This window comes from Falco naumanni, chromosome 7 (genome assembly GCF_017639655.2).
Source record: "Falco naumanni isolate bFalNau1 chromosome 7, bFalNau1.pat, whole genome shotgun sequence".
NCBI classification, from domain to species: domain Eukaryota; kingdom Metazoa; phylum Chordata; class Aves; order Falconiformes; family Falconidae; genus Falco; species Falco naumanni.
In genome coordinates this window covers 36,037,416-36,058,764 of record NC_054060.1, presented here as the reverse complement: position 1 = coordinate 36,058,764, position 21,349 = coordinate 36,037,416, and the positions used below count along the sequence as shown (strand labels likewise).

The following is a 21,349-nucleotide window of genomic DNA, read 5'->3' as shown; positions in this document are numbered from 1 at the left end:
TTCAAGCACAAATGTTGGCCCCAGACCATGTCTACTGCTGGGGGATGCCCGCACATTGGACCTGCATAGCCCCCTGAAAGTTGTGCAGCCACACAGGTGCTGAGCGTGGGCATGAGCAGCACCATGAAAGCTCACAATTCACACTCAGCTTTAAGTCTTTGGACTTTTTTTTTTTTTTTTTTTTTGCATTTTGCATTAGACCACAGCTATCAGATATAAACCAGAAATCATCCCAGGCACTGGGACCTGCTGCCTGCCCCACTCCCTGCTTCACAGCAGCTTCCCAGGAAAGGAGAGAAGAGCTAGGCTCTGCAGGACCACAATATTTTGACCTTTTTTTGTCTCCAGGGCAGCTGCTTCAGCCCAGATCTCACCCAGGTGGGTGCAGAAGATGCTCCACATTGAGGCTATCTAAGCAAGGGACAGCACAGCCCTGGCAGCCTGTACAGACCCTCTGCAATGCCCCTCACCCAGCCACTGCTGTCACCCAGGCATCCTCTGGCTATCCTCCAGCCATCCCTGGCCGTGACACATGCTTCTGCAGTGTGGCGGGCCCACCACACCCTTGCAGCCAGGGATGCAGGTGCCTAGGAAATCAGGGGCAGAAAGCAGGAAGACAAATGTCCATTCTACAAGTGGAAGATGAAGGTTCCGAGGTTCTGGGGTGGGGAAGGAAGCCCACTCAGTGCACTGTGCTGAAGGTGCTTGATGACACCAGTGCCTCCCGGGAGCGCGGTGAGCCCGGCTCCGGGGAAGGCACATCACCGTGGGCTCGGGGCAGGACCCCAGCGAGCAGGCTGGGCTTTGCGGCACCCACTGCAGAGCCGCAGAGCTTTGGGGGGCACCTGCTCCATCCCTACCGGCGGGGCTCCAAGCACCCAGCACCATCCGTCCAGACCCTCGGGACCCTCCGGACACGCCGCGGGGGGCTCAGCCGCTCCGCAGCGTCCAGCCCGGGGCAGCCCTTCCCGTCGGCGGGGATTTCTCGTTTCCCTTTGGCTCGAACCCCTTTTCGGAGGGGAGGCGCGCCCGGAGTTTCCCAGCCGCCGCCGGGCTCCCTGCGCGCCGGGTCCCGCCTCCGCGCCCTCCCCTTATAGCCGGGCTGCCCGGGGCCGGCAGCCAGCCCGCCCGCCCGCCCGGAGCCGCCCGCCGCCCGCTGCCCGGGGCCGCCCGCCCGGAGCCGCCGCACAGTAAGTCCTTCGTGCCGCCCGTCCCTGCCGCCGGGCTCGGGGCTCTCCCCTTCCCCGCAGCGCTCTCCCGCCCCGCAAGGGGAGCGAGCGCGAAGGCTCGCCGTTGGGTCTGAGAGAGAGGGGGGGAAATCGGTGAAAGGTGCTAAAGGATGGATTCCCGGATAAAGTGACAGGTTTCAACCCCACCTGGTAATTAGCAGGGTAGAGAATAAATCGGGCTGCTGCGAGAAGGCAGCGGTTCCAGGCATCACGGGGCTGCGGGACACAAGAATATGTGTCTGGCAATTGCACTGTGGCAGCTGGGTTTGATTTCTGTGTCTGCCCCAGGTTTCAGGGCATGAACGCAGGCTGCCAGCGGTGACTCCTCTTACCCGCCAACCCCTTCCCCAAAATCTGGGTGTCGACCTTTGGCACCAAAGCATCCTAAACCTAGATCAGGCACCAGGATCCAGATTCAGCATGGCACTTCCCACCACTCCTTCCTCTTTGTTCAGAATGAAGTGCTTTTCTCCCAAATCGCAGGAAACTAGTGGGGTTGTGATTCACTCAGCCCAGCTGCACTGGAAAAACACCATTTTGGTGCCTGGATCCTGTATGGTCCCCGGCAGCTGCTGTGCCCTGCACCCTGCCAGAGTCACTGTACCGAGCTGGCACACTTCTGTATTGCCATGCTCACTTGTTTTGTGACTTTTTCTTTTTTTTTTTTTTCTTTTTCTAGTCAGGGAAGTCCCACTGCCCCTTTTCCCAGAGCGCTGAAGATGTGTTGAAATTCCCCCACATCCACTGCGTCAGCTCCTCAGGGCCACCATGAAGGTTCATCCTCAGGGTTAGGGTCATTAGCGTGTTCAAGGTAGGATTTCTTCTCGAGACTGCTGCAAAGTAAGGAAGAGACTTTCTGTGACTGGAGCGTATGGCTTCTAGATCAGCCATGGTTCCTCACCATCACACCCAAGTTCAAAGCAGAAAACCTGAAGAAATGGTCATTCTCCAAAGCATTCAACCACCTGCCCCTACCAAGGGACTTTGAGGCTTGCCAGTTCCGATAGAGCTGATCAAACGGCAGCAGAGAACTTGGGAAAACTGAGATTCAGGTTTGCTTCAGTCACCTTCTCTGTAAAAAGAGGCCCAGAAAGCCAGAGTCTGAAAGTGCCTGTAGAGGTGAGTGTTCCAGGAGCTCTAGGTCTGGCTCCCAGGGAATATGTGTTTCTTCTCAGTCACTGTTAGCTCTAGCAGTGAACTTTGCGAACTCCAGTCCTGAATGCAGGATTTGTCTTTGGGAATAATAATATGAAAGCAAAATCCTAGATCGCAGTTAACTGGTTTCTCTTTCAGCAGTAGCAGTTTAAAATTATACTGCTCAGATTTGAAGAGAGAAGAAAAAGGAGCATATTACACTACATTTTCTCTGCTTTGCCCCAATAACAATATATATGTCTAATTTTCTTTTCTCTTTTGCTGTTTGAAAAATTCTCACTAACAACAGGAGATGCTGGTTTACAGGACCGTTTTCAGTTGTGCTTCAGTAATTCAGGGAAATGAAATTCTTATTTAAAAATGATTGAGGCACCGTGTAGCTCTCTTTACGTCATTCCCCAGACAGGTGATAACATGGTTTAATGCTGGTTTAAAGCACCTCACACCAGGTGAGATGCCCGGGGATCCTCTGCCTGATCTGCCATTCTCCAAGGTCCCTTGGGTCCCCCACCGTCCCCAGCCCCATGGGGGTGCCTGACAGTGCTAAGGCACGTGGGTTGAACCCCCTGGGGAAGCTCTGCTGCTGCCTGGACTTTTTTACTGGGGTCAGGTTTCGTTTCCCCTCAGGTTTTGAATCCATTAGGAGCAGAGTTGGCCACCATCAGGATAGCGCTGAGCCACATGGGCTGGTGGGTGTCCATAGGGGTCCATGAACAGGAGCATGGATTTGAGCAGCACAGTAAAACTTCAAGGTGGGGCTGTTGGTGGCCCAGCTCATCTATGGACTGTGATTTCCCAGGCACAGCCAAGTGGGAGCCCCCAGCTTCATGGTGTCTCCATTCAGTAACCAATCCATCTAAAAAAAATTGGTAGGAAAAACCCCACCTGCTAGGTGGGCTTCCCAGCTTGCAAAGATTGGGGCTGGCATCTCTGTAGACTCTCTGTTTTGATTTATCAGCAGCTTATTTAGGTGTCACCGCATAGCCTGAGGTACACTAAACTCAGACTGTCTACAGTGCTTTACTGCTTCAAAAGATGGTTTGACTCATGTGGGCAGAGGTGACCCCACTTCCAGAGGGAGCGAGTGATGGGAGAAAAGGCTGATGCAAACTAGAGAACAAACTTTGCTAAATAACTTTGAATTTCTGAGAGGCTGTGGGAGAGTGGGGGATTTCCACTAAAACAAGACATAAATCTTCGCGACATAGGATGTCAGCAGGCTGGAGAGGATTAAAGATCCAAACAAATGCTTGTTAATACTGGCAGCAGCTCAGGACAAAGACGTCAAGAAAAAGATCAGCAAAAGCTTTCAGAATAGGGGTAATCGGTAAATCTCTTCCCCTGAGTGCTCTCTGGCACACGATGAGCCGCCGCTCGCAGATGAGCTGATTCCTAAGCGTGCAGTGTGAAAGCTGTTTCCTTTGGGGAGGAAAAGGAGAGGATAGGAAGCCACCATGCCCAGAATCTGGATTGTGTCCTGTGTCATGGCTCTGCTCCAGGTGCTTCCCTCACCCTTGCTGCCCACTCCAGAGAAGCTCCAGCCTGGAGGTACAGGCTGTGATCAGCACCATGCTGAGAGCTTGCTGGGTCCTTCTCCGGCCACGCTGGCAGGCAACAGCCCCGCTGTTGTAATTGTGCAGGGCCTCTGTATGGGGTAGCAGAGGATACTATGCGAGCCGTGCTGCTTTTCTGGTTGGAAGCCCTAAGCCGAATATACTATGTCAAAAGTAATTGGAGCTAAAGACTCCCCTGGCACAAACTACAGTGCCACATAATGATAATCATGATGACGGTAACAGTGAATCAACAGTAAATTAGTAATAATGGTGAGCTGGGATCTGTGTGGAGTCTTGACCTTAGATCATTAATTTTTTACAAGACTTGCATCTGAGCTCTGTGCCTGGGAAATTTTTCAGCATTTCCCAAAATGTTAACTGCTAAAATAATTAGGAGCCCGCTGGAGTTCTAACAAGCTTTCATTTGTGAGCAGAACACAGGCATAGAGGAGCAGCCCGTGTGAGCCAGAGCTGAGCTCCTGGCATGTCCCGCCTGCCGCAGCAGGCAGGAGCAGATGCTGGTGGGGGCAAAAGGACCAGTGCTGGCACAGCATCACCTGCCCGTGGCCTCCAGCTGTAACTGGTGCCACCTCCTTTTAACTGAGCATTTCTTGTAGAAAGTGTTTTCTGTTCTATAAGAAAGTATCGTATAGATATTTCTTAAGTAAGTTCTCGGCCATCTAATGATAAAGGAAAGAGATGGAAGGGGAGGTTTTGGTACCACTTGCCATAAGAGACTGAGGCTACATTTCAAGGCGGAACTGGAAGCTGGGGTTTACTGGTATTTCCTGCTGCAGATACATAGGCAAACCAGCAGTGGCAAACTGATTAACACCAGGTGAGCATCCAAGCTGGCCAAATGTGAGTGAGCATGGTAACTCTTGCATTGACAGTCTTACTCAGATGTTTAACTCCTTCGGTGTTTATTAGTTCCAGATGAAAAAGCACACCCAGACATGCCAATATTGCAAACAGTTCTCATGCTGCTGATCTGCAGCCCTGGGTGGGTGAAAACACTGGACTTTATTTTGTCTTCTAATTCAGCTGTGGGATGTTTTTAGGCAGGTCAGGGCATAGGGACACGCTGCAGACAACAGCTCTGTGTGCTCTGCAGAGGGGCTGCAGGGGCTTGCCCAGGCTGTAGCTGGGCAGCTGTGAAAAACTGCCAGCTGTGAAAAACTAAATTTTTTTAATCAGCTTAATTGTCCCCTTTATGGACTCTTTTATGTGTAGTGTCATTTCAGTGGTTTTCAAAGATATATTACATTCATCTTAGTATTGAAGAAGCAGCAAAACAATTGTTGAAATCCATCTTTCTGATCATCATTCATAAAAACAAAAGCATCTGAAAGCCACCTTTAGCTGTAGGAAAAGAAGTACTTTATTTAGAAAGCAAAAAAAAAAAGGAATAATAAATGCTTTGTTTAGAATAAATGGAGAGAGAGAAAGGACTCGTCTGAGTCTGTGCTTGAACAAACAGGAAGGAAGGGATTTGGCAGAATTAATCTAAACACAGCCTTGTATTAGGAAATGCAGGCTAAGAAAACAACCTCACAAAAATTAGGAAAGTCCCAAATACTTATAGAGCACCCCTGTTACAATGATACTGTTTTGTAATGAAAATGCAACAAAAAACTTTTTCCACCGTTTTTAGGATTCTAGTGGAACATCCTGACTAGAGGAGCCAGAGTGGGAAGTTTTCCTCCCTCCCTCCCTCCGTCCCTCCCCCACCCCCTCCTCAGTGAGTGTGCTAGAGGAAGAAGTAGGTGCATGGCTTGAGCCATGACTCTGCTGCTGGGCAGCTCTGGGGTTCAGGCCCCCTTTGCTCACCCACACAACCAGCCCTGCAGCCCTGGGGCACGAGGGCTCGGCTGAGCAGGACCCCCAGCAGCAGCCCCACACCTCTGGCAGCCCCCACTGTCCCACTCGGCTGCAGCACCACCTGAGGTTCACATTTTGCCCCAGGTCACAGATCACCAGTTCAGCATAGAGGCAGCAAGGTCGTGCACACACACACACACCCTTTCTGTCCTTCCCGAATAAGTTTTCATCTTCATTGTGCTTTAAAAGCAAAAGTGTTACCAACCATGAACATGGCCTGGCAGTCAAAGCCCGGAGAAGGGAAGCTTTCAGCCATGCCAGGTGCTAACTGCTCGCTCTACCACCCGGCTGCTACCACTAACTTGATGCTTCAAAGCTCTCCAAGCTGCCAGGAGCCAGCAGGAAGAATCATAATTAAAACCAAAAGCCTCAGTCTTCCAACCAGTTTGCCCAGAAATAATTATCACAGTTTGTATCAGCATGATACATATCAATGGTATAAACTTAACAAGGGTATTTGAAAATCACCACATTGTGTCCTGTAACTGAAGCCAAATTCTTCCTTTATTTACAGCCTGATTCCTCTGCCCTTATGCAGTACAAGTAAGCCAAAACTTGCCAGAGAGTTCTTCATACACAAGTGTACTGGTCTCCCAAAAAGTCACTTAAAAAAAATGTGTTGTTAGAGCAAGGATTGGAAACCATGAGTCGCTTTATTTACAATCGTTATATAATTACAATCATTATATAAATGAATGTAATTATGCAAATAAATCTATAGCAATCTATTAGTTTATACATGTACATAAACTATTCTAAATATAAATTCTAAAAAGATGTTGTTACGATAACAAATTTCAGAAAGGTAGGGGGAAATGATAAAATCCAAAGGAAAAGGGAGAAAGGAAACCAAGTGATGCACAGTACAACTGCTCACCACCCGCTGACCAATGTCCAGCCAGTCCCCGAGCAACAATCTCCCCGATTTAACCTGCAAGTTTATATAACAAGCATGACGCCCCATGGTATGGAATACCTCTTCAGGTCAGCTGTCCTGGCTGTGTCCCCCGCAGTTTCTTGTGCCCCTTCATCCTTCTCACTGGCAGGGCCTGAGAAACCAAGAAATCCTTGACTTAGTACAAACATGACCCAACAACAACTAAAACCGTCAGTGCATTATCAACATTGTTCTCACATCAGAGCCAAACCACGGTGCTGTACTAGCGACTAAGAAGAAAGGTAACTCCATCCCAGCTGAAACCAGGACAGGGACACAGTTAAACCAGCAGCACTTTTGCTCAGCGAAGACTGGCACATACCTAGCTTGGTAGGCTCATCTCATTTCTATGCTGTACTTGCAAATTCAGTGTGCAATAAGCTATGTGGGTGCTTCCACAAACACCTGCAGCCAGATAAGCAGAGATCAGCAAAACCACACCCTGAAGAAGGTGGGAATTGATCCCAATGCCATATAAAAGTATGGGAGTTTTGTGGTTGCTTTGAATAGGCACAGGATGCTTGTCCCACCCACATCATTCATGTGCAGCCTCCATGCACACATTGATACTCCCACAGCATCCCTGTGGGAGAGCCCTGCTCTCCTGTATCTAGATAAGGTTGAGGTCTGAAATCAGGCCATCCAAATCACCCCTAAAATCAGTCATCAATTTTCTCTAAGTTATTTATTAGATCAGAGAGCTGTTTCCATCCTTCAGTTGCCTGGGGTGATGCTGCTCAGGAGCTCTCCTGCAGAGCTGTGCTCATACCAGATGTGTAGTGCTCCCCACACGGGGACAATTCCCTCCAGAATTTTTCTTTTTTACTGGAAATACACCTTGACATATTGTGCCATGATAATTTTTATGCAAACTGTTATAATCTGACCAGTTCTTTCTGAAATTTACAGGCTAGAAGGAAAATGATGAAAATGTTACCTTTTTTCCAAAGTGGTCCTATTGGAATACGCAATGGATCAGAGGGTTGCATTGGTGCCAACAGGCAGCTTGAAAACCCTGCAACATCAGTAGCTGAGCAAATCCCTGCCCGTCCTGAACCTTCTGGAGACGAGATCTGGTCCAGGGACCAGGAGAAGATGAGTGAAAGGCCAGAGGCAGCCTGCAGACCCTCACGAGCATCTTCCATCACGAGCAATGGGAGCTGCACCTCTGCTGGAGACAGCCCTGAAAAAGGCAAGAAAGGAATAAAGGGAATCCTTACAAGTGCACTTAAGAAAATGAAAAAGACCAAGCCACCCAGTGGTAAGTGCTCCTCCATCCTCCTTGCACCACCTCATAGGCTGTAGCTACCTCTAGAGGGGCTGCAAGAGGTGGATTGTCCCCCTGAGAAACAAGGGCACTGACAGATTGGAGTGACTTGGCCAAGGGGCCGTGGGAAACATGGGCTGAGGGAGACATGGCTCAAGTCCTAGTCCTTTGGTACCAAGGGCATACTCCTTGAGGAACTGCCAGTTTGCAGGTTTTCTGTCCAAAGCAAAACTCCTTTTCTACTTCTTATTGGGACTTAGAGATCTGTGGGTGGATGAGAAACCAATGCATACCTCTCTGCTCTGCTCCTCCATGAAACCACCACCCTGTGAAATCTCCTCTTCCCCCAGGGACAGCAGTGAGCAGCACACATAAGTCTCTCCCGGGGCTGATGTATGAACATACAGCTCCTCCATGGGCGCCATCCCTGCAGGGTGCTTAGAGAGGTAGGAAAATACCTGCTCAGAGAAACCCAGAACTGGAGAGGAAAGTGCCCTTTGGCACTTCCAAGGCTCACCTGCCACCTCAGAGGACGCATCTCTGTCCTGGTTCATAAACTTAGCAAGCTGTACCTTAAAATAAGTTCATTTTTTAGTCCTACCTCCTTTACTGGGGGGCTCCTACAAAGGCTCGCTGTTTTAGTAAAATTGTCCTATTTCCAGTTAAGTCTTTCCCCCAGCTACTTGGCATCTCTTTCTCCATGTGTCAAATGGTTTCCCTAAGTGGTGTTTCCTGCTTGGCCTTGAATTTGTTCAGCTAAATGAACCGAGTCTATTGAAAACAGGCCCTTCGTGCCTTTGTTTTTACTGCTGCATTGCCCTGTTCCCAATGTCTTTTTTTGAAATAAAGCAACCAGAATTGCAGAAAATAATCCAGGTGAGATACCACCAATGCCTGGTACAGTATGTTACCATTTTCCTATCTCAGCTGGACCATTCCTCACTGGATACATCCTGGGGTCGTATCTGATATTTCCACCATCATCTCACAGTAATGACTTACTAATTCTCCAGGCATCTCTCTTCCTCCTCCATCTCAAGCTGATTCACATCCAGCTTGCAGCAGAAAATCCTATTTGTTGCTAAGTAACTTTTGTTCTATTGAATTTGTATCTTATACTTTGTGCTATTAAATTTCAGCCCATTTACTATTCACATTATTCTGTTGTTCCTGTATAATAGACCAAGCCCTCAGTTTCGATAATGTCTCTGAACTTTGTGTAATCAGCAGATGCAATAGGGCACTCCCAGCTTTTGTGCCGCAATCTCTAAGAATATAAAGTAAGATGAGTTTCATGAATAATGTAAGCTTTCTCCACCCATTTCCCTAGGGTTTTCCATACAAACCTTACATACCTAACAAAACTTATTTCGGGATGTAACTTCTCCAGTTTAACTAATAATTTCCCAGGTTGCACCATATCAAGTAACTGACTGTAGGAAAAGACAGTTCAATTGTATTTATCTTGCCTGCTAAATGTGTCCTCCAAAAAAATTTCGCAGGTCAGAATGTGCTGACCTGTTTCTGGAAAACACACGTGGTATTTCCTTTAGCACATCTTATTTAGCTACATCTTTTCATCTACATTTTTCCTGAAGCCATGCTTCTGACTTGAGATCATATTAATGGGAAGAGGGATACTCAATAAATACATAAATAAAACTCCAAAAATCTAGATTTTCCAAAAAATTATGGGTAGCTCATGAATAGCTGCCCATATGCAACAGTGGTGATGTGTATTCCAATGTCCATTGTCCCCGTTAGAGGCAAGCTAGAAATAATCTGATCTTTAAATAAACAGAAAAGTTTTCTATATGGTAAAGGAGCTTAAGATCTTGCATTATAGAAATGTAATTTTTTTAAAAAAAAAAAGTATTCCAGAACCATAATTTTTTATGAAACAGAAATTTAAATCTTTGCTGTTAGGTAAAGAAAGATTGTTCTTTTTTACCAGTCAGACAAGTCTTGGATCTCCTTGAAGAGCAAAAGCTTTGTGATGCTGCTCAGCATCTCATTGTCCTGGAGAAGAGTCGGTCTAGCAAAAGTGAGGAAGGACTGAACACCAGCCAGCAAGACATTGAATCAGTCTATGAAATTCTGAAGCACAAAGTCTTCAGCATCTTGAAAGACTCCGTGCTGCTAGCGAAAACGAACCCAGAACTGCTGCAGCAGGCAGTAGAGGCGCTGAAAGAGCAGGAGAAAGAAGATCAGAACTACATGTCAGAGAATCCACCTGACAAAAACATGCAATTTAGACCTAGAAAATGGAAAGAGCTTTGGATGGCTACAGTAAAGGAGTCAGTAGAGGCTCGAATGAAAGACACAAGCCGTACTCCTAGAACTGAGAACCTCTCTACAGTTGGCCAGAACCTCCTGCACATGGGAAAGACCATGAAAGAAGATTTGACAGTAGTTGTAAAGTATATTAAACAGCTTTATCCTCCCGAGTTTAATGTGTTCGGCATATATGCAGAACTCTACCACAATTATTTTGCCTCCCAGGCGAAGGAAAATGCTGAGTCTCATCTGGAAGACAAGGATATTTACCTTCTCCTCTCATGGGTGCACAACATTTATCCGAAGTAAGTGAGGCTTTTACACATTTTTATCCCTGGTGATCAGCACAGGTTTGCTGGCTGCAAAACCAGGCATTTGCTTGATTTATGAATCAGTGTCACTGTGGTGCAGTCTGGCACCTCGCTAGGTTTTGGTGTCACTGGCATCTGGCTGCTGTACATTAGCTGGTCAGGACAGTCGGAAGGGACACGCTCAGGGCTGCCAGTCTGTAAACCAGGGGCTGACCCCACCATTCAGGTTTCTGAGCAACATACACACACGCAGATGTTTAGGGCTTCGCTTGTGTAGTAAATTGGGCAGGTTCATCGCCCTGATCTCTATTCCAGTTGCAAACCTGAAGTCATTCTTGGAAAATTTGGAAGTTTCAGCCCTCTGGACCAGAAGGCAGCCAATAAATAGAACAACCTGAGATGCAATTATCCTGGGCATGGAGGGTGTTGCTTAGGTGTTACCCACAGTCTATGCTCTCCTCCCGGTTAGGAGACCAAAGGGTGCACCCCTGTGAGAGGACATGATCAGTTAAGGGTCACTCTTCATCCTCACAAGCTCTGTATGTTGCAGAACTGAAAACATTCTTTGTTGTGGCTTATAGTAGTGGGTGGAGAACCGAGGGCTCTCATTTCTTAGGTGAAACCCAGGAAATACACTAGCAGTGTTTCCTCTGCTGTTATAAAGCCATTCAACCTTCACCTCCACTTTTTTCTTCTTATGTTTCACTGACAGAGTATAATGAGTCAACGTTGATCCTGGAAGTTTTCCAGAGCTGGCGTTGTGCTCTAGGTCAGGATATTCAGGCCTGAACCAGTGTGTGTTTGGAAATCAGTAGCTGCAAGGAGCAGGGCTCAGCCAGAGCCACGCAGCTTGGCACCGGGACGGTGCTGGTCAGGGCAGCAGCTGCTTTGTGGGGGGTTCCCAGAAGCCACATCCCAGTGTCTGCTGAGAGACCACCTCTCTCCACAGCCAGCAGCAAAGGGAGCAGCAAGGAGGAGGGTTGTATCACCTGGCTCCAGCTCCCAGTGTCATATCAGAAACAGCCTATGTGCGGGAAGCATGGTGGCGTACCCATACAGAGCTGGGTGATGTGCAAACACTGGAGTCAGGTGATGCTCAGGATTATTCTCTGCAGTTCCAGAAGGAGAGATGGCTTCCAAATCAGCTTCCTCACAAGTGCTGGCCTGACACCCCCACAGCTGGCAGGTCCCTTCCCTCAAGGCTGCTCAGGAGCTCCCAGCTCAGCCAGCATGTGGTGGTGACACGACAGCAGGGTATGAAACAGCCTGCTCCATTCCCAGCTAGCCACAAAATGCCAGTTTTTAATCTGATCACTTCTCTAAATTGATGGAGAGAGGTCATGCCCTGAGGCTAGATGCTCCTGCTTGCTGCAGGTCCTCCATCCCCACCAGCAGGCAGCGGCCAGCGCTCAGGAGCTCAACAGAACATGACTCTGTCCCCCAGGGTTGCTTGGGGTCCCACCCTCACAGTTCCCACCCCTGGCACAGATTCAGCTCTCCCAAGTCCTGCCTGGACGAAGGACAACGTACATTTCCATCTGTTTTTTCACTGATAGCCTCAAAAAGTTAGTGATTTGCATCAACAGCTGTCTTGAATTACGCTGCCTTTGGAAAATGTGATTGTTTGGCTTTTTCATTCCAGAGATATGAGAAAAGATCATGTTTTAGCTGAGGAGTTGGAAAAAGTTAAGCTTGGAAGCCTTTTGCCATCAAGTCTGAGCAAAGAACTTGAAAAGAAATACCTTGACAGTGAAGAGGTGAGAATTTGTTCAGTCCCTCCTCTTCCCTTTCTGCTCCCTCAGTGGAGCTCTGACTTGTCCTGCACGCACACGTCTCGCCCGTGAGCCACACACCCTTCCAGAGAGAAGCAAAAACAAGAAAGCTTTTGTTTGTTATAGGGGAACAGGTCAGCTTTCTGCTAGATGGGACTTGCAGAGCAAACTTCTGCTTAGCCCTGAGAGCCATCAGAAAAGAACTGTTCTGTCCTTGCAAACCTTCCGGTAGCAAGGTGGGGAAAAATCTGACAACAAATTATTATGGGTAACTTTCCGGTTGTCTGTCAGATCCCCAGGGGGCTTTATGCTTCCTCTCGCAGCTGATGGATTCAGAATTCCTTGTGGTCTCTGCAGTGGTGCCAAACCTTGGGTGAGCACAAAGCATACAGGTCTGCTCTTTAAAAGCCTTGCTCTGATGGAGAATTGCCTGGTCTTTAGAAAATAACAGTTGTTCTGTTTTTTCGATCATTCTTGCCTTAATGGAAACAAGAAGCAAGTTTTACAGTACTCTCATAGCTTAGTGCTTTTGGCATTTTAGGCTGGAATTCCAAGAAAATGAGTAGACAAGTTCCAGGTTTAGCTGTAGCCCGTGATGGTTTGCATATGCGAGAAGTGGGTGTGAGGGCTGCAAAGCACATGAACAAGGCGCTTGGAGATCAGAACTATATGCCAGCCACCGCACAGACCATTTCCAAAGCCTTGCTGCACAATGTGCACGCACGAGAGATCGGAGCAGAGAAAACCTGAGAACGTTTTGTTTCACTCTCCAGCACTCGTAAGACGTCAGAAGGGCTCATGAAAAAGGATTGCAAAACCAAGGCCAGAGGGTAGCACAGAGCATGACACACAGGCAATGCGTGGCTGGGGGAATTTGGGCTCTGGCATGTGTAGCTGCTGGCAACCTTCCTACCCACCGCCCCCTCCCCTGCCCTCCAGGTCACCACTGATGCGGCAGGGTGGTGGGCAGGGATGTAGATCTTGGTCTTTGTTTCTAACCTGAAATACTCAATGGGTGGGTATCATAAGGGGGTTGTCCTTGCTACTGCGAGCTGGTGGGTAAGGCGTCTCACAACAAAAAGCCTTTATTTCTCAGCCAGGGCTGAGGAAGAAGTCCGCTGAGCCAGGCAAATGGTGGGTGGGTGAGCAAAACCTGCATAAAGCGTGAGCTGCTACATCCACTTTGTGGTAAATGCTGTTGTTCTTCCTTCCCTAAAGGCTGCTGTCAAAAATTCGCTGAGCAAATGTTTAGATAAAGAAATCCAAAGATGGAAAGAAGACCAAGAACCAGAGAAACTGAATGGGCACTTTCAGAGTGAACTACTAGCAATATTTGTTATCCAGGTAATACGCATATATATTAAAAATAAGCACTTACATCCTGCATGTATTTAAGATTTGAGACCAATTACGGTCAATGCAGGAGAGCAAAAGGCCAAGTCACTTGTGTGGGGTGGTGGTAGAGGTGGGTGGTACAGGGGAGCCCAAACCCGTGGTCTGGCTGTGCTGGAGACAAACTCCTCTGTTAGCAAAGGGAGCAGGAAAGCTGCCTTCATTTCTCTCTGTGCAGTCTCTTCTGCACCCCCAGCTGATGCCACGCCATTAGGCGCTGGATAACATAACAGCAGAGAGATGGGAGACAAGGTTTAGCCAAGCAAGGAAGCAGCGCGGTGCTGTTGTCCTGTTTGCTCCCGGGGAGGCTGTCACAAGCAGCTGTGGGTGCTTGTGCCCTTTCCCCACACTCAACACTCTCCCTCCTCTGGCTGCAGAGGATTAGGAGAGTTTATTTTTGAAAAATAAACCTTTCACACATTGAGGTTAAGCAAAAAAGCCAAGTGTCACTTTTCCTACTTCCTCAGCTATTTTATAACCTTCTCTAATGCTGCTTTCTTCTTCACCTCTCTCCCCATTTGAAAATGGAGTTTGAAGTTGGCTGGAACGCACCAAATAAGTGCAGCTGCTCTGCACAGTCCCTGGCTATGTCGCAGCGGGGGATGCAGGAGAGCCAGGTGCACTTACCGGCGTTACAGATCTCTAGCCTTTTTAATCCGTGAACCTGGTCTTTTTGGAGCAGGTGCATTTAAAATTGGTTTTGTTTGTTAGAGTGTCTACAGCGGCCAGAAGCGAGCCAAGGACATCAGTGTGGCAGTGGGCGAGGAGCTGTCGCATCGCCTGTCGAAGGAGCTGCCTGCCTTCCTGAGAAGGTGCGGTAAGGCAGCGTGGGGCAGCAGGGCTGGCAGAGCCGCCTGGGGTGCACGCTCATCTGCCTCTCCTCTTCCCATCTCCCCTCCAGCTACAAGGATGCTTTTGAAGACTTTAAGGAGAAAAGCAGGAAGCACAGATACTACAGGCCTATACTGATTGCAAATATTAACAACTGCTGGAATTTTAGGTAAGGGTCCAAAAGGAAAGGCTTTGCTCCTTCCTCTGCAGGCAATGGATAATGGTGTCATAGAGGGGAGGTGCTCCAGAGTGAGCAGAGGAGGGTCCATCTGCCTGCAGAAGGTTTGCAGACCTCTGACTTTCTCTCTCTCTCTCTCTCTCTCTTTTGAGTACAGATTGTTCTGACCTCGCTGATTATTTCCTTGCAGAGACTACGCAGAGAAAAACATGGCAGAAAAGGATGACAATAAAGCCAGTATCCTCAGCACTCTCAGTGACATTGAAAACAGCGGCTTTGACGTGCTGCTTCAACAGCTGTTTGCCCAGCTGAAGGTACCATATCCGTGCCCCACACCCTCCTGCCCCATGGCTCAGCCTGTGCTGCTGCTGGGCATGTTCTTCTGCAGTTAGTTGCCCAAATCTCTTATTCAAACACAGCAAAAATCAGAAGGGCTCTGGGCCAGGTCACCTCTCAGCATCAGTCCTAACTCACATTGCTGCCAGAAAACTCAAGACTCACCTCTCCTTGAGCTGGTCCTCAAGCCTGAGTGCAAAACGAGCACAGCTACATAGGCACGGCTGTGCAGATAAACACAAAACATGCTGATCACACCCAAGCTAACTGCTGCCGGAGGGAGAGTCTCAGCCTGCAAGGGTTTACGCTCCAAACTGTAGGAAGCAATCACAAATGACACAAACTGCAATTGTGCATCTCTTGGCTGCTTCACAAAAGTGGCCTGAAAGGCACTTTTGGTTTCTTTCTTTCTTTTTTTTTTTCCAATATATGATACAAGCTTTTTAAGTTAAGCAGGTGTGGTGAAGGAGAAGGCATAGGATTCAGGAATGTTCAGCCACAATCTTTCCTGATTTCTCTGTAGGGCCATTTGGAAGACATAACAGAGCAGGGGTGCTTTTTTTATTTTCATATTGATTTATTATAGCCAAGAAAAATTGTCATTGAAAATCTTTCATAATAATTCTTCTTTTCCCCTGACGGTTCCGTAATTCTCTAATCAAACAAAACGGTGTGGACAAAACATTAAAAATGTGGAAATAAAAAAAAACATCTCTGATATGAGCCTTTCAAGTCCTCAGTCTTCTTCATCATGAGGAACCAAGCAGGGGACACAACCCCAGTACAGCCCCCTCTTCCCCTTCCCTGGAAGTCATTGTCACACATGCCTGCACACCACTGTGCAGGACTGCATGCCATGCTGTTGCTGTGTAGGATACTGCATGTATAGAAATGCTAAATATACACGTGCATAGAGTTTGTTTTGAGGGAACTAAGCAGATTTTCATTTTTTCAGCCAATTTATAAGAAGTTTACAGAAAATAAGTGGGACTCCAGCAATGAAATTATGAACGAGATCATTAAAACCACCAGCAAACATATTTCAGACTTCCAGACCCTAAAGGACCCTTTCTACCACGTAAGTTCAAGAGAAATATTAGAGAGTCTGGGATGCTGAGGCTGCACTTTCAGCTCTGACCCTCTGCAGCTCGAGTTGCCTTGACCCACATTAAGCTGGTGAGCTGGCCTGTTATTGGAGAACCCTCCTGGGCAGGATTTCCATCAGCATGTAGGTTTATCTAGATTAGTCATATAAATCTTACTCGTCTCCAACAGCAGCAGACTCCTGTAGCTCTACTGCAGTGTTTGCAGATAAAACTACCCTTGCTGTAGAGAAAGTGCTTTAGGGACCACCCAAAATATGACTTTATTAACGTATGGGTTTGGTTTAGCAACCTTGAAACACAAATGCAATTGCATGGCTCTGTCTCATAGCTCCTTTGACTGCCCTAAGGACTGGAGGAGATGGGTGTAACTGGGACAAATCCTAGATAACTGAGCCACGGCCACATCTTCAGTGGTGCTGCAGTATATATGATACATCACCACATGAAAAAAAAAAGTAAATTTGATGTCCTGCCTTTGTCTTTTTAATAGCTGAAACAAAATTATGTTTGTATATTAGAGGAACAGGAGGAGCAGCATTAATTCCTGTTTTTGTAAAGTAGTGTTACTTCTCTAACACATGGAGATCTTTTCTACACTTTAAACTCTTCCCAGAAGGAAACAACATTTGGAAATTCCCACACTTCATTAGTTTGAGTACAAAGAAATTCTTGGCATCTAGGATGTCGCATAACCAGTCATGGGGAGGTTGGCAGCCAGTGCCGCTCCTGACGTGTGATCAGCAGCAGGCATTTGGTGGGGCATGTCTTACAGCACCCAAGGCATTTTTGTCCTACATCCACACACATGGTTTGTTTTGTCCCCGAGCAAAAGACAGATGGATGATCCTCCCTCTCCTTCCCAACAGGCTATCGTTGAGAAAATCCATGCCCGTTTGGTTAAAGAGTACATCGTGAGGCTGCTGAAGAGGAAAGTCAGCCTGAAATCTCCAGCACAACAGCAAAACCTGGCCCAACACATCTCCAAGAACGCTGCCGACCTGGAAGCCTTCTGCACCAGCAAAGTACGTGAGTGCTCGCCATGAACACAACAGCATGGGGCATGGGCACACTGAAAAACAGGGAAATCAATTTTATGGGGCTTCTTGCTAGCCTTTCCAACTCAGCTTAATTTCCTGGAAGGCAGGACCTTAGGTAGAAAGAGGTCTCCAAGTGCCTGTGGGCAGGAAGGCTCCCCTGCCACCAGTCTGCCCCTTCCCAGATGGAAAGCCATGATTTCATCCTCCTGGTTCTGTAGGTAGTGGTTTGTCAGAAGATTTAGCTAATCTCTGCTTTCAGTACAACTTGCATGGAGTCCTGGGTTTTAACTCTTCCCCTGCACCCTTGATACCCCTCACTTTGCTGCTTTTAGGTCAGGCAGGGGCTGGAACAGGCAGCGTAGGTTATCTGGTACATAAGGGTTTCCTCCATGAGAGGCATAGCTGAAACACCCCGCTCTGTGCTCTGAGATCACCTCCCACCTTCCATGCCTCTAAACTTGCCTGCAAAAAGGCTGAAAGCCAAGCCAAACCCCATCCTCTGCCACCCCATGCTCATTTGGCTGGAGAAGAAACAAGCATGAGCTTCTCACGGTGTGGGCAGGAGGCCAGGTAGCTGGCACCTTGGGATATCCAGTGGCCAGAAAACAGGTCCTGTCAAGGCTTTTACCTGCGTGGGAAACTCTGGAGATGCTGAAGGCAGGGCTGTGTGCAGGGCTGGGGGAGAGCAGCACGTGGCAGTGTGTTACCTGGCCCATCAGACCTCACACACATGCTGGGCAACATAGAAACCCAAGGAAGGGAAAACATGATGGGAGAGAAGAGAGAGTCTGTCAAGGTAGATGTGGAAACCTCGGTCTTATGGCAAACACTACATCACTTGTGTAAGAGGATTAAAAACCAGCACAAAGCTAATCCAGTTTCTCCAAGGCTGGCTGAGGCAGCTAGAAACATCACGGAAAACAATGAGGCACCTGAAATCGCTGCCGTGTTCTTCCCCCTTGCCGGGAAACAGCCTCAGGAACTGACTCATCTGCACCCGCCGTGAAACACAGCTCCTGGGCTGAGTGGAGGTTTGCAACCCCACGGTGCCCTGCTGACCACTTTCTTTTCTGGCAGGGGTCTCAAGCCACGTGGCTGAATTCAGCGCTCCCCAAACTGGCTGAAATAATTCGACTTCAGGATTTAGGTGCTATTAAAATTGAAGTTGCAACACTTGCCACGACATACCCAGATATCCGGTAAGAGATGCTGAAACAGATTGCCTAATACTCACGTGGAATTTGAATTGAGCCAGGAAACAGTCAGATATGAGTGTAGGTGAGGTTCATATAGCCCAAGTCTATGGCTGGGGGCTGCCTGCCGGGCTGTGGCAATCCCAGTGCTATCTGACAACAAAAACTATTTAAAAAAGCCTGTTTATATATTGCAAATTCTGGCTTGATTTTCTCCTTTGCCTTGGAGATTACCTACCCTACCCCAAACCTCACGGGATGGTGCTGGGTCCCATGTAGGACTGCCAGATGCAGAGATGGCATCTGCCGGGGACCAGTGCCTGCTGCAGGGTGGGGATCGCATCCTAGTGCAAGACACCCAGCGCGCGGAGGTCTGCAGGAGATAACAGCTGTCCGTTTCTCTTCCACAGCAAAAGGCACCTGGAAGCGTTCCTGCACATCAAAGCCAATTTGTCACGCAGCGAACTCAAAAGCATCCTGGGCTACTTGGCAGACACCACGGTGTCCACGCTGCCCGGGGCCCTGCTCTTTTCCAACATAAATGTGTCCTAGGCCAAGGCACCCCTTGGCACTCCCTTGTGCTGAACTGTTGGCTAAGCCAAGGATGGAGACCGTCCCCTGGAGTGATGTACAGTGCACACTACGGCCTTTTCCTACAGAAAGTACTTTGTCCTAGTCTGGTGATCAGCATCTCTATGGGAATCACCGTCCTCTGGCAGGGCTGGGAGGAGGGTGTACCACAGGAGGAGCAGTGCCCACAAGGACCAGGGCTGCTCCTTGCACCAGTCATGGACTACCCCAAGGCCTCCTTGGTGCCACTGCATTCTCTGCCTGAACACTGCCCTGGTGCTCTGACCTCTGTCTACCTCACAGGGTGCTGCGAAGGCCATGTCGCTGATTCCCCAACAAGCCCAGACTGAGCAGACAGCTCCTATAGAGCTTTTTATCTTCTAAGGAAATGGAAACAAAAACTGAAGCCAAAATTTAGAGGTGTTGGAAAAGTCCCGTGCAAGCATGCTTTCACCCCTGCTGCCTTCCTCTAAGCTGAGCCGGGGCAGCTGCGTTCGGCTGGTGGAAGAGGCACGAGGTGTCAGGTCGGGAGGACAGTTGCGCAGCCGTGGCAGGGCTCCTGCTGCAGCACCCCACACCTGGGGCGCAGAGGGGCCCCGGCCGCACACCCTGCCCCACGCAGCAGCATTGCCCAAGGACATCGGGGTTTCCAAGCCAGCCCGCAGCAGCAGCCCAGCCAGGGCAGCATGTGCTTCCTTCACCTCCATGAGGTGGGAGGTCCCAATGCCCCCGGCAGCCCCCAGCCCTCTCCAGGGACCCTACCCAGTGCATCCGCGCTGGAGCAGCACCCTGCTAACAGAGGGTTAGGAGCAAGCTGCCTATTGCAATGGATCGCGTGGGCTAAGCCCCAGCACCTAGTAAAGCACTTTGGCTATTACTTAGGCCCTCCTTATTGAGGAAAGGACTTTCCCAGACTCCGTTGACATCACAGGCTTTGAATGGGTGGTAGAACTAGTCCCAAATGCCGTTAAAACATATTGAGCACCCTGTATGCGTCACCATTTCCTTGCTCGCTCTTTGCCCTCTTGCTGTGAGGTAGATATGATGTGAAAACACAAATGGGTCTGTTGTGAAACTGTTTTGTTGGTACAGCCCAGTTTTTTGGGAAGAAAATCACTTGCCAAAACAACAACGTGTTTAGTTGAAGACCTTTCCCTTCTGTTTTCCTCTATTTCAACTTTTCTATCCGTCTGTAGCAAGTCGATCCAGAAGACACGTAATGACTGTGCAAACCATATAACGTATTTATATGCATATGCAGTATACCACTGGTGTATTTTTGCATCTAATTTTATTTTTTCTCAGTTAGAGATATTCATTTACAATGTTTATTTTTAAACAGTATTCAAATATGTTAGAAAAGTGACTCATTTATTCTGTCTCTGGCTGTTGTTTACTGTGTTGCCACATGTAGTCCTATGTACTCCTTCCAAGGGCCAACTCTTCCACTATTCCCAGCCTGCTCTGGTCAATGCCATCCACTGGTTCCAGGGAGGGTCTTGCTGGACTACAGACAAGCTGGAAAAGCAGAGGCACCCTCTGTTTGCACTGCGTATGGGTTTCATAGCCCAGCTTTGCTTGCTCTGTGGAGCAAGGACTGCCATGTGCACCGTGCTTATGGTATCTGGTATAACAAGGTCCAGAACATCAGCCTTTTAAGCACTACCACAGTCTGAATGTTGAATAATAAAAACATAAGTATTTGGCATACATATATCTCATCCTTACTGCTCTGGCATCCCCCCTCCTCCACCTCTGTTGCCTCCTGCTGTTCGTACAAGCCTTTAGGAGACTCATCCCACCAGAATTCGTCCTCATCTGGCCCCCTCCTACCCTCCTGACAGTTGCTGTTAACCCTGTGGCATTGCTGCTGACCCTGTGAGATGGATACTGAGTGCCCCGGGCTACTCACTAAGTGGCCAGTGGTGCACACCAGGAGAAGGAGTCCTCTACCAACAGGTTATGTGGCAGAATTTTACCCTGAGTGAAACAGTCTGCTGCCTGGCCACGGGTAGCACAACTGCCCTCTCCTTCCATAAGCAGAGTCACGCTTGCACAGAACTCATATATACATACACATATACCTACTTCTGACAGTGCCAAGCACTCATGACAACAGTCATACTGTGGAAATGTGCAGCATTTTCTTTCCCAATTAGTGAAAGGTTATTTTATTGCTATAAATAACTGTATTTTGATTTAGAGATCTGTTAGGGGCCTACAGAAGTGTATCATACAAGTGATTGCACCAGTCTTTTAAAAAAAGATTCCAGCTAAGTAAGCGCTGGAAGGAAAATAATGTATCTATTTATACATCATAA

At 48.3% G+C, this 21,349-nt stretch overlaps 1 protein-coding gene across 1 annotated transcript; it reads left to right on the top strand.

Moving 5' to 3' along the window:
• Positions 1-1,147: 1,147 nt before the first annotated feature.
• Positions 1,148-20,821, top strand: LOC121091883 (tumor necrosis factor alpha-induced protein 2-like). Its single transcript, XM_040602138.1, has 12 exons — positions 1,148-1,190; positions 7,668-8,019; positions 9,980-10,607; positions 12,256-12,370; positions 13,604-13,729; positions 14,489-14,589; positions 14,679-14,777; positions 14,977-15,100; positions 16,078-16,200; positions 17,095-17,250; positions 18,343-18,464; positions 18,869-20,821. The coding sequence occupies exons 2-12, from the start codon at positions 7,680-7,682 to the stop codon at positions 19,008-19,010; spliced, it is 2,076 nt and encodes a 691-aa protein (XP_040458072.1). The 5' UTR covers positions 1,148-1,190; positions 7,668-7,679; the 3' UTR covers positions 19,011-20,821.
• The last annotated feature ends 528 nt before the right edge of the window (positions 20,822-21,349 follow it).

Excerpts from the sequence above, each read along its gene's own strand:
- LOC121091883 (XM_040602138.1), top strand. The coding sequence starts at position 7,680 with ATGATGAAAATGTTACCTTTTTTCCAAAGTGGTCCTATTGGAATACGC. Across the intron at positions 14,778-14,976 it reads AACAACTGCTGGAATTTTAG|AGACTACGCAGAGAAAAACA; the intron begins GTAAGGGTCCAA and ends ATTTCCTTGCAG. Across the intron at positions 16,201-17,094 it reads TAAAGGACCCTTTCTACCAC|GCTATCGTTGAGAAAATCCA; the intron begins GTAAGTTCAAGA and ends CCTTCCCAACAG.